The sequence below is a fragment of the Numenius arquata genome, chromosome 1 (genome assembly GCF_964106895.1).
Source record: "Numenius arquata chromosome 1, bNumArq3.hap1.1, whole genome shotgun sequence".
Classification (NCBI taxonomy): Eukaryota; Metazoa; Chordata; class Aves; order Charadriiformes; family Scolopacidae; genus Numenius; species Numenius arquata.
The window spans coordinates 55,187,921-55,208,066 of NC_133576.1; the positions used below are offsets into that span (position 1 = coordinate 55,187,921).

The window sequence follows — 20,146 nt, forward strand, 5'->3', positions numbered from 1 at the left end:
CTCCAAATCACTCAGCTGATGCAGTACACAGAGTACTTCTGTATGTGCTCTGTATTAGGGCTTTTAGGTGTCTATATGTCCAGACAGAGTATTTGTGGATGGTTGGCTTGGTCTTTCCTAGCTATCTTCCATCCTGGCTGCCACCTCCCAAATTGCATCACGCAGGTTCTCACCCTCTGTCATCCACAGTCTGAGTTTACCTCTGAACGTTGCTGACAGATGATGTCAGAAGTATGTTCTGTGACAACAGCGAAAGCCAGATCCACGTGACTGTTCCCCATCTCCACCCCTGTTACATAGAATTGCTTCCACCGCATAGTCTCTCTTCAAAAAGGTGTTTAGGCAGAGAAGTAATTGCAGTGAAGCTTTTATAAAGGAGTATTTACAGGCCTACAGCTATACTTCTGCCAGAGCATCTTGCTAAGTAAATCCCACAAGACATTAAAGCTGTGAGATAAACATCAGTGGTTTTAAAACTAAATAAACACAGCAAATCATTGTGAAAGCTGATTAAGGAAAGTAAGAAACGTGTGACGAGTGCTACTAATGATCACAATTAAACAGCACTAATAAGAACTACAGTGTTCAGCAGTAAAGTTTTCTTTAAACGTCTGATAACTTAAAAAGTCAATATAAAATTAGACTTTTCAGATAGTCCCAAGATCTCCAGGTTTTTAATTCTAAAGAAGAAAGCTTCTTTAGTGAAACACTAATGGGTTCCTGAGAAATAAGAGCACTGAGAATGATAATAAAAGTTACCTACAGATTGCCTAAGAAAGCAATAAAACTTCTATTCCTTACAGTCATCATTGTAGCTACTGCTACCTTTCCAAAACAAAACAAGCACACTTAAAAGAACCAGCTCCTGGTACCCTCTGAAGCTGAACACCAACTAAGTCAATAGTAAGACTTTCATGAACGCCATAAAGACAAGGAGTCATTCATGTTCTTCCTCATATGCATTTTTGACTGGAACAATTCTACCAACAGAAACCTAAATTTATGAATGAACCAAAAGGGAAAAAAAGCACAATCCAAAAGAATCTATCTCTCTCACACACACCCCCCCAACCTGTACATCTGTATCGCTGTAATACCTATCTCGTATCATCAAGAAAGAACAGGCCTTTTTTACTTATTGCAGGGTAAACAGAGAGTACAGATAAAGCACAGCCTCCAATTCCTATGGGGAGGCAGGTACGTGTAGGAGAGAAAGGCAGATAATGCAAGGGAATGGTAGCAAAAAATCACAATAGTCTCATAGATTTGTTTGTTATTTAAATTCTTTTTTTTTTTTTTCCCTCCAGTGTTCTGCTGCGAAGGAAGAGTTGATTATAAAAATGAAACAAGAATGCAAGCCCTGAATTAAATAAGCCATCAGCAAGGAGGACAGTATTAAGAGTGAAAACCTGCAGGAAGTGCCTATGAAACAATATCCTAAAGTCCTTAAGGGGAAAAAAAAATCCCTAAGCCAAAATAAAAAGCTGCATAGAAGCAGATGATTAGTGCGAATGTAAAGCAGGTTACAATAATAACTTGCAGTACTCTGAGGGACCTGCTTCCACTGGCAAATATCCACTGCATGCTGGCCTGTTAGTTGGGTCCTGGCATTGTGCAACACACACAGAAAATAAAATGATTAAAACAAAGTATGCACCATTCTGCATTTTATTCCAAAGTCTCTCTCTGAGTAGGTATTATTGCTCCAACTTTTCTAAGTATTTAAAGGTTAAAGCACAGACACTGAATAGATTTTCTTAGACTTCATACATATAAGAGAGAGCTATAATTTTGTAATTTTTTTCTTCATTATCCATTTAGCACTGATTAGGGGGGAGGGCAGGGAGGCGAACACACCAAACAACACTTAATTCTATGAAGAAACACTGACGTTACAATTAGCCTCAAAACGTGCAAAATAATTCAAGCAATCCAGCTTAACTTTAGCTTTTTTATGTCCATCTTGACTAAAGAATCATTTCTGGTTAATAAATCTGAATGTCAGATGCAACTTAAACAACCCAAAAAAACCAGTTTTCAGTCCTGCTGGTGTTCAGTTACTAAGGTGAATACTGGAGTTCTGTTTTTAAATTGTATGAATGTCTTAAAATAAAAAAAATAATGCACAGACTGCATTTTTTTTTAATAAACCATTAAACTTTATAAAAAATTGTTGTTAGCTATTGTTACAAGAACAATTCTAACATTGCCTTCCATAGGTCTTTCACAAACAAAACCATATTTTCTCATCAAATTATAAATTATTGTAAGTTAGTGAAGTACTATAAAGTACTTCTCATACAAAAAAAAACAGATTCTGAGACAGAAAAAACACCTGATAAGGTGATACTGAAACATTCCATTTACAGCCTTAAAAAAGCACAATGAGAATTTTCAGTGTATTCAGTGGTCTTACAAAAGAAAAGCTCAGCGAAGACATTCTGAAATGCTACATCGGAATGCATTTGTTTTAAGTAGAGATCAAACCACATGTGTTTGGGACTAGTAATGGAATTTTTCATTATCATTCTTCTGACTACAGCCCAATTCAATTTCAGAGCATGCTTAAATTTAGGCACATAAATGCTCCTTTTGACTTCAAAGTATGTATTCATGTACTGAACTGCTTCCTGATTGGGGAATCATATCAGTTTTGGCAAGGATAAAACTGCTGTTCTCCAAAGGTATTAAATAGTAACATTTGCTCTCATTCACACTGAAAAATATACATAGAGAAATATTTACCTACACCATAGCAAATTAGCGGTATCATGGATAGAGATGAATTTGTAAGAAAATGAACCGATATTGAGCTACTTCTGAGGAAGCACTGCAGTGTTTGATATTCTACCCACTTTCTCACTAATACTAGACACATGAAAATGGATCAGGTGGCTCTTCCCCTCAATTAGAAAACTAGACAGTGATGCACAGCAACTCCTGAATTTCTTGAAGGTAGGATGTACAAAAATGTATTGACAATATTCTAGCCTCATGGGGTTATGTATCATCTTAACAGGTGTCTAAATGACATGAACTGCATGAAAGAGCAGATGACCAAAGTCAAATACATACAGACCTTTTGAACCAGACAATTAATTACAAATTAAAGACAAAATATAAAACCAGGACACAGAATTTTTATAAAGTGTTTACCTAGTACTACTATACTCTTATTTTTGTTAGACAATGATACAGACAGAGTAATACAAAATTGTGTGAAAAAGGTAACGGTCATTTACAATTTAGGAAAAAATAAATTGCTAAGCAGATGTTCTCATACCTGTTGTACTATTGTTGTTAGTTCCAGACAGAGCTGTATGACATTATTTCTTGTTACTGAGTAATCTGTGACAGCGGCAAAAGGTGATCTAAAAAAAAAAAAAAGAAAAAAAATGTTGAATAGCACTACCATATATCCACTTGCTTCACTGGTGCACAATGAGCTTAATACACATTGTTTCTCTAGAGATATTAAAATCACACAGAATATCTAAAATGTACTACTAAAATTGTAAAATACAGCATACATATCCATGGAAAACGTTCATCTCTCCTTGGTTTTAAAGTTCTTCTTTAAGAAATTCCATTTATTTCTCACAGCCTTCCAGTTTATTTCTGGACTGCTTTTACTCCTCCAGAAAAAGCCCACCTTGCCTTCTGCATTTGTTTGGGAATAGCCTCATAAAGGCAACCAGAGGCAGCGCTTCCACCTGTGATATGAATGGTGTCCAGATGTGAATCAGATCAGAACAGCATTTGGCTGATTCACTGAGATTCTTGGGACCTGATCTAATATCTGGTAAAAGTACTGGAGGGACTCAGAAGTAGTAAAATCTTTATTCAAAGCTGAGAATAACATTTAGAGCCAGAGGTACATTAACGCTCAGAAGCAGCTGCGAAGGCTGAACTGGAGGCACAACCTAACATCCCCACACACTGTGCTACAATCAGAAGTGTTCAGTGAAATGAAAAGTGTAATCCAGCACTTAAAGACATCACCTACACATATCCCATACCTTAGAACTTCATGTAAGAATGTTTAAAATGCTTGCCTACCTAGAAGCTTACTTTCTTTCTATAGGCAATGCTAAAATGTATTTGGTTTGTGAGGCTGGCAGTCTGATTCCTGTACTACAGGTCTGTGTTAAACTATAAACTCAACTTGGCCTATTTTCTCTATTCAAGAAGTAGCCAAACACTAGGCAGGACTGGTATTTTCCCCGAAAGGAGTCAAGTTTTTTACTTCTGATGAAGTAAATTGCAAATGAGGTTTTATGGGTATTATTACCATCACAAAGATGGCATTTCTCCCTACCTGCTTCAAACATTTAAAACAAAGAAAGGTGGCAAAGAACCACAAGGACTGATTGTAATGTCTGAATAAACTAACAGTTGATCATGTAATGTGCCAAGATCCCTAAACAATACTTGAAGTGTGGTTGCCTTTAAATTAAGCTGAATGAGTAGTCCCTTCCCCAACTGCCTTCTTTCATCACTTCTTAGAGAATACATATTCATATACACCTTTAAGAGCTTTACCACGATGGTTGGTATTATGCCTTCCTCATTTAAGCCTAGAGACAAATTTCCAGTACAAAGAACTGTGCTATATCCAAATGGTAACTACAAATACAGTTCTACTGGTTCTTAATACGTCTCTAAGGTTTTTTTTCCCATATGCAGAATTACTGAAATTTTAGTGCAGGCAGATTTGGAACTGTCCATTAATAAACCCATGTGAACTCCCTTATCTCCACCTGCTTCTTCTAATGCCCTCTTTCTTCTCCAGGGCTCCCAGTTCAGCGCTGATGGTTCATAAGACTGAATGCACTTTGAGGGAGATACGCAAGTCTAGCAGCTTTAATTTGATGTAATACATCATACAGCAACATATACTTTCTGCCCATATTTTCTAGGGAGAAAAGCAGTACATTCTTTTTAAAATAAAAGGACAAAAATTGGAAGCTAGGCAGAGTTTAAGAAACATAAAAGCAACAAGAGAGTGAGGACTTAGTAGACAGCATGTGGGAGGTTCCAAAAGGTGCCTTACAAAAGTTATTTGACACAGACATATAAGCACAATCCACAGTCTAAGTTTTATGCAGTACATGGCAACTGTACAGCAGGTACACACCATGGCAGGCCTACCCACGGACACACACACAGATTATTACTAAAGTTCAGGAGACATGTGAGCATATTAAAGGATAAAAGGTAACTGAACTGCTTGGTTATGAACCGTAATTGTGTTTTAAAAAATACATTAGCCAAGATGTACAAAAACACTCATATTTTTCTTTCAAAATTGTAACTGTTGAGGTTCTGAAATCTACCTGAAACCTTGATTTAAAAAGGTTATGTTCATTTATGAACTCACTTTTATTGAAGATGAATGGAATCAAGCCAGCAAATGGTATTATTTTACTTTAAGTATGGATGTTAATACAATTTGATCCTCAAATTACACAACTGGAATCTATTTGACATTTCAAGGCCTCCAGCATTTCTCTAAACAAAATTGCATGGTAGGCTTTGGCTTCTAATACCGCATCATCTTCCCTCATACTTTTACAATTTAGTTTGGTTTCACGGTTCATGAGGAAAATAATGACATTTTTACCATCATTGCTTTTAGTGAAGATCGTTAGAAATGCCCCAAATAAACTTTGTTGACATTAAAGAACAGGCAAAGGGTCTGAGACATTACTCATTTTTGTTACATTGAAGTTTACTGAAAACAGCATCCGAAGCGGGCAGCAAGGGTGCCAGCAGTAGGGAAAAGACTACTAAAAATCAATAACTAATAGGCAATATTTTGAAAAGTTCTTCACAACCTGGAAACACAGGGAGGCAGGTCCATACTGCATGGACTTTTCTCCTGCAGAAAATGTAAGCTACCTCAAGCTACCTCTGTAGGTCTCTCTAGTTTATAAACCGACTCCCTCACATCAGTTTCAGCCAATGCCTCTCTGGGGTGTTGCTGCAAATTGGACCAGTAAAAACAATTCCCTTTCCTTCCTCTCCCCAGTTCAGATCACTTCCCTGGAGGCAACCTGCAAGCACAACTATACAGCCAGTACTGCATAAGCAGTTGGGAAATGGTAAGGGCCTCTTTACATATTTACTACCAAAGGAAATGTGTTTTGGTATTACATCCCCATCCCAAGTCGCAATTTCAATAGTGAAAGTCCAGCAAGACTTATAGTATAACAACACACCAGCCGTTTCAACCAAAATATCAAGAGAAACTTCACTGTAGGATTACTGATTGGATTTCATAAAAGACACAGTATGAAACACCAGTCTGACAAAAAAACCCTCTTCATTGATAATATATCCACTGATTGTAATTTTAATACAGCCCACTTATTGCCTGTGAACAGATGAAACAATATGTATAAATGCAAATAAAGCTTACATACACTGTAACTTTTCAGTTGGCTACTAAAACACTTTCCTTCTAAAGGCATCATAAAGACATCAAGTAAAAGGAATTCCTTGTTTAATTGGACCACTTCTCTCTACTTTTTAAAAATTATTTCCTTGGCTTGGCTGAGCCACTTCTATCAGCTTCCGATTTCTACTCTTTTCTTTCAAAGCCACATCCTTCTCAGTCCCTTGGACCTTCAAGTCTCAGATACCTCCTATGGCTCCAGTGAAGCAAAGTCCCTGAGAACAACTGCAGTCTTCAAGACGTGTGCTGTCCAATTCGGTGCTCTTTAAGTTAAAACAAGAACTAAAGAACTGCTTTGGACTGGGGCCGTATGTTGCCCCACTTCCTGCTGTGATATTGACCTCAGTGTCCCATCATCTCACCTCTCAGTCATTTCCAAGACCTTTTCCAACATACATTTCCTTATTCATGGAACCGTTTTTTACTCAGTTTCTTTTATAATGTATTTGTACTTCCTTCAAAACCTCCCTGTGATTCTCTTCCTTTGCAACACCCCCATGAAAACACCTTTGTAGCTCCACTGTACACCTACCTGACGATATGCCCTTTCCATTCATTCCCTCTTCCAGACCTCTGCTGGCTTCCACCTTCCATTCTTTGTCTACTCCTATGCCTGATATCTTAAGGAAGGAGATTTATGCAATCACATCAATGTTTCTGCACACACGTGCAGGGTGGTTTTACCCTTGTTCTCACCTTGCTTTCTCCTTTCCAACATTTGAAGAGGTTAGCCATTTTCAAACCAGTTTCACAAATGGGTGGGTAATAGGTTTAAAGGGTAATTAAGTTCATACATGTTGTGTCATCATGCATGCAGCTGGAAAAGTGGGAGCCTCTTAATTTTTCCACTGTGTGAACCCACACTGTGAGCCTGCACCATATTAGATACCACAGACTCCAGAGAGATGAAGAGCTTCTAAATACCTCATTCATAGGGAAAAAAAAAAACCCTTACAATTGGTGTTTACTTTTTTTTTTTTTTTTAACATTAAAGCCAATCAACTTCAAGACACTAATCTATAGGAAATAAGTTTTCCCTAACACCGGGCATGACAGAGCTACTGGTTCTTTTAAGTTCTTTTCACAGTTTTCAAACCTGTGTTTGAGATAAATAATAAAACACCTTGGAAGCATGAATTGGTTTATACATGTGTAATGCAGGCTGTAACACATGCATGTATGTATACCATTTTATTAATTGAGACCTAATTAAAATCTTTAGCAGCATCAGCATCTTTCAGAATGAAAAAAAAATATTATCTAACACTAATTAATTAAGCCACCCTGAAGGATTAGTAGAAAAACCAGCTACATCAATATAGCACAGCTAATTCCATCACAGAATTAAGAAATCATACAATTCAACAGCTATTAATGCTCACAACTGCTGATTGCACATGAAGGAAAATTCTTCCCAAACAATTAAAAAAAAAGTTGTGTATTGTGAAGGAGACGCATATGCTTAGTATTTCTACATTATCAACATTTTCGGCCTCCTATGCTTTAGTCTCCTCATCTATCTTCTTTATATAACATTTGGTTAGGAGAAAATTATACACAGAAATAACTATTTCACTTTTTAAAGTTGCAATTTGGACAAACACGGACTGTTGTTAGTAAAAGCACTGCCTCAAAAGAAAAGTTAATCATATTTCACCACTAGTTGTAGTACTGAGCTATTTTATAACAACGGACATTGTGAGGGGTTTAAAACCATGTTTTAAAAAACCCTTTTTTTAAAGCCTTGTTTTAGCATCCTTACAATGGAAAATATCCTCAGAGCAGTTTGATTAAACATAATAGTCCAAAATGTTTTAAAGAGAGAGGTAACCAAATCAGTAATATTCTTCAAAGGTAACACATTAAGGTCAAATAAAAATCTGAATGTACAGTATTGTTGCATATATATTCGTGCCAAATCCATCTAAGATTATAAGTTTTAGGCTTTGATGAAACAAACATTTTATTTGTATTTCTAATGGAACTGCTTTATGTAGAAGCAGGGAGGAATGCAGTAAAATTCACACTGGATAAAGGAATTCTTTAAATGAGTGCTCTGTTAAACATTTACAGCTGTTTGAGTAGCACAATATGGTTAAATACCATAGCATTCTTAGCGAGCACTTACTGGCAGGTTTGGCATACCATTCAAACAAGCATAATGGGGAAATGCATAAAGGAAACATGAGATTCACAGGTTTAAGACTGAACACCTATTGACAGTGCATTATTTGTGTGGTGAGTAAAAAATCGCTCAACTCTTTGGTTTCTTTTTGTTTGGGTTTTCATTTGTTTTCCCCCACCATCTTGTGTGCAAACCAAATCTACCCTGTCAGGACAAGCAATAACCAAGCATGGCTAACAGGACTGTATGAAGTCTTTTATAAAGGAGCCTCTAAACCAGTAACACTTCCTTTGTAAGTAAGAAGTTACAGGCTTGCAAATATCCAAGCATAATTTTCCCAATGAATGCTCCTCTTTACTTAAACCTACAAAATAGTCACACCATAAACATCACCAAGGGTCATTCACCGAAAACAAGGAGACAAAGAAATCCAGCTGACAACATTTTACCTACAGTGGAAAAAAACATATGCATTGTGTATGTCACCATGGTGAAAAGAGGGAGATCCATTTTTGAGCGGGGAACGTGTTCTGCTACCACAGCGCTTCCATACAAAGCAGGCTTAAAGGGTGCGCTGAAGCTGAACACCTAGGATTGTTCATACATAAACAAGAGTGTTTTCATCGTTGCAGGCTGAACTTCTCTGCAGACATCAGAGCATCACCAAAAGAAGATTACACAGCCCACAGTGAGGCCTGGAGGTCTGCTCTGTTGCCCAGACTTAACCACTGAACCATTCAAATGTCCTGAACTTTAGGCACAGTTTTTAGCCTTACTTAATAGGTTTTCTGTATACATTTGAGTGCTTTGCAGACTATTAGCTCATTTAAGCCCATGGCAAAATGACTTGCCCACCTGGGATTACACTCCATCAGTTTGTGAATGGTCCTAAAAGCAGACCTAGACTTGCCAGAAAGGCCTTTTGCTCTGAAATCTTACATCTTGTTACTACTATCAGCAATTTGACCTATATCTTTTATATGACCAGCAATTTCTATTTACAGTTGGGCTTTTTGTTCATCTCCTTGTTCCATTTTGTTCACATACCATGTAGCCAGACAGTAGTGGTAAATTAATCAGACCGGCACACATTTGTAAGCCTACTAGCTTTTCTCTGGCCACAGCAGTGAAAGTCTTGAATACAAAATCTGTCTCTGCAAGATCTGTTTGTTCCTACTAGTAATATGCAGCAGCAGTTTAAGTTTTTGATTTCCAAAAGGGGGATAGTGCTAGGGTTAAAAACAAGAAATACAGGAGAGTTGCTGTGAAAGACATATTGAATCACTGCCCACACAGATGGCTGAGTCAAGTAGACTAAAAAAATGCAGCGTTCCCTGACAAATCCTAATTCACGACCATTAAAATCAGTGACACAACAACAGACGCAAAATGTTGTAGTAGTTATCTCATGGGAAGTTGATTATATGTTCTTAAATTCTTAATTGAAAAATAAACTACCACATTATCTTAGTTGTGTCTTTAACGAAGACTCCATTAAATCCCTAGAAACAACCATCACCCCTTCCTCACCCCTACTCTCGAAGTCCACGTTTACTGTTTATACAGATATTGTTACTATTTGCTAAGATCTGAAACATTCTTATTGATGCTGCACAAGATCTATGGTATGGGGAGTCCTTGCTTCAGATAACAGGGCCCAAGCATGACAGAGCAGGCAGAAGCAGGGAGCCCAGATGCACAACTAAGAAATTTTTCTTGCTCAGTGCAGTCAGCAGGAAATACAGACTTCCAGGGTGTTTTGTTGGCAAAGAAAACACAGTGGTGGAGGTGAATGAAGACAACATATCAAACCAAGAGCAAGATGGAAGACAGGAACAGCAGAAGCAAGGGATGCAAACATGCTGGCAGAGCAAGGAGACAAGATGGGAAGAGACAGAGCTCATGCAGCTGCCACCAAATGTCACCCCAGGTCAGGTTCCCTCAGGATCCTTCCTCCTCCACAAAGAGCATTATAGTTCTTCCCAGTTAAGACTATGGTATTGAGCTCTACCTGTTAAATCTAGCTGTTCCATGAAAGAAAAACAGATAACGTACAGTGGGACTTGAAGGGGAAAAGTGGGATACTTAATGGATGTGTAAAAGATGCTTTTGCTCCCAAGGCTGCCTTCATTTGCAGCAGCCTCTGACTCATTAGGAGACAAACTCAAAATTGCGCCAACTTCTCATGAAAATACAATGTTCTGTCTGCCTATTCGATGGTTTGTTAAGTTCTGGGAGAAAAAGTATTGGATAAATCTAAGCACCCTTCACTCTGGACTCATCACAATTTCAGTAGCACAACCAATAGGTAGTAGCAAATTAGTAGAAAAGGAATGAGATGTGAGTACAGTACAAGAGCTGGCTGTGTCTTAACCAGAGAGAAAGTTAGTTATAAGCATTCCTAAATGCTCTATGTTCATATTTGCCTCTGGATAAAAACTGGGAAGTTTCAGTGGTGTCACTGAAGATGCAAGTAACATGGTAAAATTCTAACATAATTTTGTTAAAAATGAAAAAAGTAGTTTGATTCTCAAAATCCCCTGGGTGTTCATGATGTTTTTAGATCAAGAAAGCCATGGATGGATGATGAATATTTAATTCAGAAATCTCAGAAAGGCACTGAACAACAACACCACACATGAAGCCACACTTTTACAAAGTGGTTTTCAGGTGGACTGTAAATGTGTGTTGTAAGAACAAAACCTTACCTGGGATGAACAGAAATAAATATGTCCAATTTCAATTTCAACTAAATGTGCAGATACTTCTGAACATACTACTGTACAGAAAAAAATACTTTAATGAGGTTAGAGCTAGCTTTATGCCACAAAATTGCAATGCATTCATGTTGTGGGTCCACAGTAGTGAACTAACAACAGTAATCCTACTTTAATTATACAGTTAAAAAAATCCTCCTCAGGATGGAGTGTATCGGCCCTACAAAAGGCAGTAGAATTTCCAGGAACCTGACACATCAGAGAAGAAGGAGGATTCAGAAAGGTGGCATACATTACTATTCAAAAAAAACCAAAAACCACCCCCCCAAAAAAACTTTCATGAATTACAGGAATAAAGACTGAAAAGATCTAACTTCCAGTGATCTAAATGGAAGTCTAGAACACCTGTATGACTGTATATATTATTCTCTAATTCCTGAGTAGTATCACTGGAGACATTTCAATGTAAAGTTGCTTTGAACATCAGGTAAGTAGTTTGTTGTTAGAGCCTAAGGTGTGGTTTTCCATCAGCCTAAGATCTACGTTAAGTGTCAAGTGGAAACACACCATACTTTCACAAAAGGCTCTCATAGTTTTTCAAGAAAACACCATTCTCATCAGCAAATTGGCCTGGAGGAATTTGAAGACTAGGGAAAGTGTATAAAATAAAATATTATCAAGCTAAAACATTTTTTTAAGTCTTCTGTAAGAGAGGATAGATTTTGTGGGCTGAGAAAGTAACAGGAAGTTAAAATTAATCTAAGAAGTTTAAGGATATAATCTATTAGTGTGGTGACAGTTTCTTACAGGACGTTACTGGAGAGCTATTTCATGTTCCTCAAAATCAACAGCCAACCTCTTCTGAAAATAGCTAGAATACTAAGTTTTCTTAAATGAAACTAAACCTGAAGACTTTTAAAGCCTGGCAATAAAAGCTACCCTAATTTTCAGTAAAACTCAAGTCTCTGACATACATGTGGAAGTAGGACTGCTCCAGGCAGAGACCTGGAACAAAAAGTGTCCTTGGATTGGCCCTGCACAGTGGCACCGCAAGAGCCACAGGGAAAGTAACCCAGCAAATCACAGCTCTCGCACTCCTTTTGATAATTGTGCCTGGCCTAATGAGGTCTTTATAGATTGTAAGTGTCCTACAGAAACACCATAAAAAGACAGCTCTCTAAAGCAGCAAGTGAAGCACAAGTTGTACAGAGTCATCACATTTCCCTACACATTAAAAACACATCATTGCATTTCTATGCAAGTTGGAGCTGCTGCAAGATGCTTTTTCCAGACATGACCGGAAAAACACTGCATAGGTGCAGCCCACTATGGATCTTAAAATGGGGTGGATAACCCTATAGTCATTTTATTCCTCCTAATGGTTTGCTCTCCCCTCTCTTGTACCCCAGAGATGGAACCAGTGGTAGAATCCAATCAAAAAACCTAAGATTTGGGGCCCAGATTTAATAGTAACAGCTGTGCAGAATAAAATTAAATCCATGTTCCTGACTTTAAATACTTTATTTTTAAAATCTTTCTATCTCCCCCTAGTGGCCCCAATAGCTTCTTGGAAGGAATATAATTAGCAGAATCCTATTGATCTCCAGATGTTCCCACTTCCTGAAAAAATGCAGTCATTGGCCTGCCTTCATCTTAATTTGGGGGCTTCACAAAGAAGGAACAACAAACCTAACTAAAATACCCACAAGCTCATAAACCAGAAAAATCTTTTAATGTTATAGAAAACATTTGCAAGAACCACGTGTTTAAGCTGCACAGACCTTCAAAAGGACTTTCCCAGAAATCTGAATGAAATTAAAATATTACTTCTAGGAAGCCTTATCTGGACACTAAAGACAGTATTGCTAAAAGTGGGCTACCACCATGGCTGCCCCCATTTTTAACTTCTTGGAACTTCTGGGTCTGATCAGACAAATGCAAAAGTAATTTTGCATTTTACTGGGAATAGAATTGATATGCATGTTTTTAGAAATTATTTTAAAGATCTTCCCCCACCAACACTAAAACCTGTTAACAGAATTCTCTCTGACAAATACAATATAGCTGCCTTTATAAACCTAATTTTACTAAGAGATAATTCTCAACACACTTCTGAGTAACCAACAAATTTTAAAGACTGGATTTGTCTTTTAATACTAGAAGTGCATAATTTGAGCATAATGCACAGTACTAGAGTGACACATTAATGCTCAGATGCAGATGTTTCGTAGCATCAACAACTACTTTCAACTGAAAGTTGAAACTGAAGTTCAACAACTAAATTCATATTAAGGTGCCAGAAACACATTGTTTTTCAATGTGTTAAACATAACATATGTGAAAGTTTACCTTTTAATATCAATGTATTTTATAAAAAAACAACTCACCACTAAATCCTCAACTTCCTAACTAAGTCTTTATCCATTAACCACAATTCCAAAGAGAAAAAAGTCAAAATTATTTCTAAATAGAAAGAAGTGGTAAACACTGATCTGCCTATGCAAAAGAACATTGCTTTCTACTGTTCCTTCTGTTTTAAAGCCCAGAAAAATTATTTGCAGGGAGAAAAAGTGAAGTCTACAGGTCTTCCAAGTAACAAGAGGCTGGAGACAGACCTAAAAATATATTCCAAATTTTTAAAGTCTTAATACTAAGCTCTTTCCATGAGATTGTATTGCTTCTCTGCGCATCCAATGTTAAATATCTAAACAGAAATTTAGGAGGCCAACTTTAGGTACTCTAGGCTAGAAAGGGGGGAGAAAACAAGAAGCAGTGGTAGCTGCAGTCTATTGAAAAAAGAAAGAGTTTGCAGTTCAGCTTAAGAAATAGAAAAGATTCATACCTCACCTAAACCTTTCATATGGAAACCATTTATGGGACAGAAGCTAGTTTTCCTCAGGACAATGAAACATAACAAAACCCACAACAGTAAATCCAAATAATTCTGTTGGACTTTAAGAATTACACAAAGATCATACTCTGAACAAAACTTCAGCTGCTGGATACAAAATAAGATACACCTTTAAATCAAGATAAGCATTTTATTTTTGCTGATAGAAATGCATTGTGATTCATTCTATAAAGACATACAGATAGACTAATTTTAACCACTTTAGGAGTTTCAATGATCATCACAAATACCTGCATATTACTCTGGTTATCATTAGAAAAATGTCACTACAGATATAGTAAAGGAGGGCACTTAAGTCCTGGTTCCACATATATTCTAGGTAATAGAGGTAAAAGTGTAAGACAGTTCCAATTGCATCTACAGTTTTAGAGGTATTTCACCGCCATTTAAAAAACCTGAAATGCAACACGCATGTTTACAGACACATGCTCACACATACTGGAGGTATATATTGACACCTATTTAATGAAAAGTATGATCACAGTATTGTGAATGTGATACTATCAGAGCAAAGAATCTGAGTTATGCAGCGTTATGCAATCTGTATTAATAATAAAATACATATATAACCTAATGATGTCATCCTGCTGCTAGATTGTATTTCCAGATATGCATAGGCTTGCAGTGCAGTTCGACGTATTGTACTGAAAGGAGATCTGAATTGCATGCTGACTTAACAAGAAAAAATTGCTACAAACATCCTCTCAGAATTTGTAAATGAATTCTGCTTCCATTTCAGTGCCGACACTACATTTTGTAAAGAAGCTGGGGGTTTGTGCATGTGCATGATCTGGTTACCTGCGACACATTTGGGAGATTTTACCTGTCCAACCAAGCCAGCAGACTTTTAGCTGCTCCAATCAGATCCACTACCGATGTCAGAAAATCATTTGGTAATTTGCGGCTGGTCCTTCCGTCATAGTGACCACTCCTCCGTCTCCCAGTGATGAAGTTTTGCAGATTTTTGGCAGATGCATTCAGTTTGTGAGAAAGGGTTTTTAGATTTTCTGTTTCCAAGCCATAGTTCTACATGAAAAAAAAAAAAAAAAAAAGACAAAGAAAAGTTAGTTTTGCAGCTGAACATGAAGTACCAAGAACAGCAAGACTGCACTTCTGCTTCAAAACTTAAACCATTCCTAATAATTAAGGTAGAAAGACACCCACTCATTAGTTTTTAAAGGTATGGCATGTTCTGTTTCTAACATGCATAAAAATAGAACAAAAGAAGAACAAAATTATGAGTGATCTTTTAGCTGGTTTTCAGTGCACTGAGAAAAACAACTCAAAATGAAGAAAAAACCTAGTCTGGAAGATCGATTTTCAAAGCTGTGCATCAGTCTCAGTAGACCAGGTGGTTCTCTCAGTAGATCTGATGGTTAGGGGTCAGTCCCTCGTGTCCATACTCACACCAATTCCTAAGATCACGTTAGGCAAAAGGGCTTGCAACTAGCAGAAGTATGCAGTATGGACACAGTGTGACACCAAATTGCTTTTGGTGTCAGTGAACGAAGCATGTTCATTACCTTATTTTTATTCTTGTTAGCAGTAAGGAACCACCAGAATCACAGACCAGAGAACACCGTGATACTCTGCTCAATGTCTGTGTTGCCCTTTTAAAGTCAAGTTGTAAACTTCACTTCCATTTAAGAGTCAATCCCTTAAACTTAAATTATGTTCCTCAGCTGTGCAGTAGACAGAAATAATTATGTAGAAATATTAACAAATAGTACTTGAAAATCCTTCAAATATACAAATGTTGCTGTAACAGTACTACAGAATGCCTTAATTTAATCTTCAATTACAATATAATATAGTACAATCAGCAATTTGTTATTTCTGTAATAATTTATTTTCCTCACAAATGCAAATAATAATAGAGTTATTTCAAAAGAGATCTTCTTTTGCCTTTGTAAAGGAATAAGCAATTACATAGACTTGTGCTTATTATTTCTGTAAGAGAAAGGGGGACTTCTGAAGGTGCTCCTTGCTTTAACCACATCACAGGGTTATAGCATGGGGTGCTCACAACTTGTTCAGCTGATGATGGGAAGTGCTACAGTCTATCAAAGGTGGACCACTTCCTACCACAAATGCTGATGTAGGATACAGAAAGCCCCTCAGCTGCACACAGAAAAATCTACTTCCTAACAACACACCCCCATCCTCACCAGCTCTCCTCCCAGGACCCAAGTTTGCTAATTTGTCCGCAAAGTGAAGTGATGGGAGAAAGGATATAATTGCCAATTAATTTAAGGCTTCTGAAGCTTATTTACCTGAGTCTTTTTTCTATAGGAAATGGGGGGTGTGTGTGTGTGTGATTGATTACTTACAGCAGTTGTCATGCTCCTAATCCAAACCATCTACTAAATGAACTTAATCTCCTCTTTAATTACACAGGGACTGAAGGAACATTACACTGAAGCTAGCCCCAGCCCTCCCACAAGGTCCAAATGGGAGATCATCACAGAAAGAAGAGACTTCAGCACACAGCTTGTCTGCCACCTCCCAGTCAGCCCCTCTTCCCGCTTGTAAACCGAACACACTTCACCAGGGAGACACTAAACCAACAGCCATCTTTCCACAGCAGAGGATGCACTTTGGGGCTCGGATTAAGGGGGAAGTGACCATATGCTAAGGCTGCGCTTTCAAAACCTCCACTGTAACGTCTGTGTACATCCATATTCTGGGCAAGGAAGGTTTTGTGGGCATGTTTCTCAACCCCAAAGTTTCTGCACATGCACCGTCCTCTGCCACCACATTCGGTTCCCAATTAGACAAATTGTGTGTTTGGGCAGTGACTTTTCCACCATGTAAATATTAATAGCAATTATACAACAGAGTTAGGTTATAAATAAAAAATTACAAGATGAAAACAATAATTTGGGATGGAAAAGTAAAACGTACTTCATTATGCAGCTAAACGGCTCATAACTAATAACTTATTAAATCAGTCCAAATTAAAGAGATAAACATCAGGTAAAAATTGTTTTTGCTGCCTTTTTCTGTGGTTGCTGTGGCTGAGAGAGCAAGATGGAGATTAAGGACTACTTAGGAGTAGGCTGGAAAAAAATACTAGGCTTCCTTTTCTTTCATCCTGCTTCTTGAGCATCTAGCTCATTTTGGCAAAATTAACAGGGGAAGAAACAAATGAAAGATATTCTGGGTGAAAGATACATCACACCAAATGTCTTGCAGATCAGCCAAGAGATCCCTCTCTTTCTTCATCCCCTGGTTCATCACCTTGTCCATACCTCATCCGCTTCGATGGCGGATGTCGGGCACCAGCTGGTGCTGGTGTGCTGTGCCCAGGGTAGCCGGATCACTGGTGGGAGATGTAGAGGCCTCTACTCCCACCAGAAACCAGAAAGCAAAGCACCAGCAAAAAGAAAGCCTGCAACATCAGACACTGCAGACCGAGCAAAACAATACTCAAAAATTTATTCTACAAGAAAATAGGGTGCATTTATGTCTATGCTTCTTTAGAAAATCAGCTCCTATAAAAGCCCAGTGGCCTCTTGTTAACATTTCAAGTAATGGCCACCTACAGACACAGATTTTTCAGATGTCTTTTTTCACGGTCGGATACGTGGAAAGGAAGAGACAACATTAACAGATACAAAGTCTATTTTCACACATATTCATCAAATACGTGTGTGTTCTTTAACATAAAAAACTGAGGGACAAATGTAATGCCTAAGCTACATATAAAATTCAGTCTTACGTGAGATGATTTTGGTAAAGCCTCCACCTGTAATATGAGACAGACAAACCCAGGGGTGGAAAACAGAGATAAATTTCAGGCAGAATAGATTTTTGGGCAGCTGTGTTTATCGAAGCCTTCAAGTAGAAGGACCCTAACACAGCAGTCAAGCTAACAAAATCCGCACTTTGTTTATCACTAGTATTCTGTCCCACATTAAAAATGAACAGAGTTGCATGTTCTAATATTGAAAAAAAGCTTGCTCAAATAAAAACTGCCAAGTTTAATCATACTTTATATGTGATAATATACTATTAACAATATGGTTTTCTTAGATATGCACTGCATTTACTTTCAAGCACTGTAAGAAGGTAATTGCAGGCAAAGGAGACAATTCTTTGTTTTCCCCTACTCTGCATTTAGCCAGCACTAACGTAAGTTATGCTTTCATTAGCCAAAATAAATTCACAGTCACTGAAAGAACCTCAAAGAAATCTCTGTGTGCTTGTAGAGATTACGAGAAGCGAAGCAAGTCGACGCATCTGCTTTCCCAACAAGAGGCCACGGAGCAAGAGTCTCTTCAGAGACACCCCGCCTCAACAGAAATGGCTCTAATGGAGTCTCTTCTGGCAATCACAAAACAAGAACTTGATGAAGCTAAGCTACACAGAGAAATAGCTTGTCAGCAGGTGTTCAAGCTAAAGGTGGTGGCAGCTATTAATAGACATTTTACCTGCTAATTACTTTTCTGTGGCTTCACATGACAGTGTGAGTGATGAATTGTAGCTCTTCTCTTCACACGCTGACAAGCAGCAGCTCTAATCACCACTGATGAGTCTTTTTTTTTTTTTGGTGGGGAGAACCAGCCTAGTCCCTCTGCCAGCCCATCCTTGCACCAGCACCACAGGGTAGGAAGAGAGTTTAGTAACCAAGCTTTGGAAGTAAAGTGAAATTTTCTTGAATTATCTTGATCAATGTTCACTAGTTGTCCCCCCTGCTTCCCCAACTGAAAAAAAAATAATAAAAATAATCAGAGCTCATTTCATGTCTTCCCTGTGTTAAATTCACTTAACCCTTGCTGGCCGGGAAGCACACCTCACACTGCTAGCACAGGTTAAAAAGTGTTCCTAACTCATATAGTGTTAACTATCTCTGCGGGCTCAGACAGAAGCTTGAGACAGAAGCTCTAGAAGCTGCTGAGACCTTTAGTTTCAGGTATTTTTATGTTGCCCATTGCAAATGTAAAGACATCTCAGCTAACTGAAAAAGCCAAGCTTAGATACCAAAAGAGGTCTGGATCTAAACACACCGCAATAAGCCATACAGAGATAGCCAAAGTCATAGAATCATAGAATTGTCCAGGTTGGAAGGGACCTTTAAGATCATCTAGTCCAACCATCAACCTAACTCTGATAAAAAAACATCACTAAACCATGTCACTAAGCACTATGTCAACCTGTCTTTTGAATACCTCCAGGGATGGTGCCTCAACCACTTCCCTGGGCAGCCCATTCCAGTGCTTAATAACCCTTTCAGTGTAAAATTTTTTCGTAACATCCAATCTGAACCTCCCCTGGCGCAACTTGAGGCCATTTCCTCTTGTCCTATTGCCTGTGACTTGGGAGAAGAGACCAACCCCTGCCTCTCTATGACCTCCTTTCAGGTAGTTGTAGAGAGCGATAAGGTCTCCCCTCAGCCTCCTTTTCTCTAGGCTGAACAACCCCAGCTTCAGAAATTCCTTAGAACAGATGTCTTGAGCACAACTTTCATGCAGCCACGAATGCCTCCGTATCTCCAAGCCCAAAGGCCACATCAAGTTCAATGACATCGTTTGACTCCTACAAACAACCCAAGGTAGAGAAATGAGTGTATGGCCTCTTTGCCCACCTCCCTAAATAACTGTTTCTTCTCTTCAGCCCAGAAAGCTGCTGGAAAACACGTGGAGCAAAAGGCATGCAGTGACCAGCGCTAACTCTTACTGAAGAGACACAAGATGGGACATGAAGATACTACTGTAACACTGGTGCTTGGGGGTAAAAGGAAAATAAAAAACAGTTTCTCCAGGCAGGCAGAGCAGATAGCAGTGCTTACATCGATCAATTTCTGCTGTCTCTTTGGAGAAGGCAACCATGACTGTATAAACTACCAAAGGTAAAGGTTTATTTTTCTTTGGCAAATGTTAGTTACCATGCATACAAACATTATCTTTTAAAGAAGGAAAAAAATGGCAACCTTT

General features: G+C 38.1%; 1 protein-coding gene across 4 annotated transcripts in view; it reads right to left on the reverse strand.

Annotated features, from left to right (window-relative positions):
- Positions 1 to 20,146, reverse strand: part of CNKSR2 (connector enhancer of kinase suppressor of Ras 2) — a 222,132-nt gene that overhangs the window by 157,507 nt on the left and 44,479 nt on the right. For all 4 annotated transcript variants that reach the window (XM_074149949.1, XM_074152442.1, XM_074151617.1 and 1 more), the window contains exons 3-4: positions 15,034 to 15,236; positions 3,284 to 3,371 (exon numbers count right to left, since the gene is read on the reverse strand). In XM_074149949.1, the coding sequence (XP_074006050.1) occupies positions 3,284 to 3,371; positions 15,034 to 15,236 (291 nt within the window). The remainder of the gene's footprint in view (positions 1 to 3,283; positions 3,372 to 15,033; positions 15,237 to 20,146) is intronic.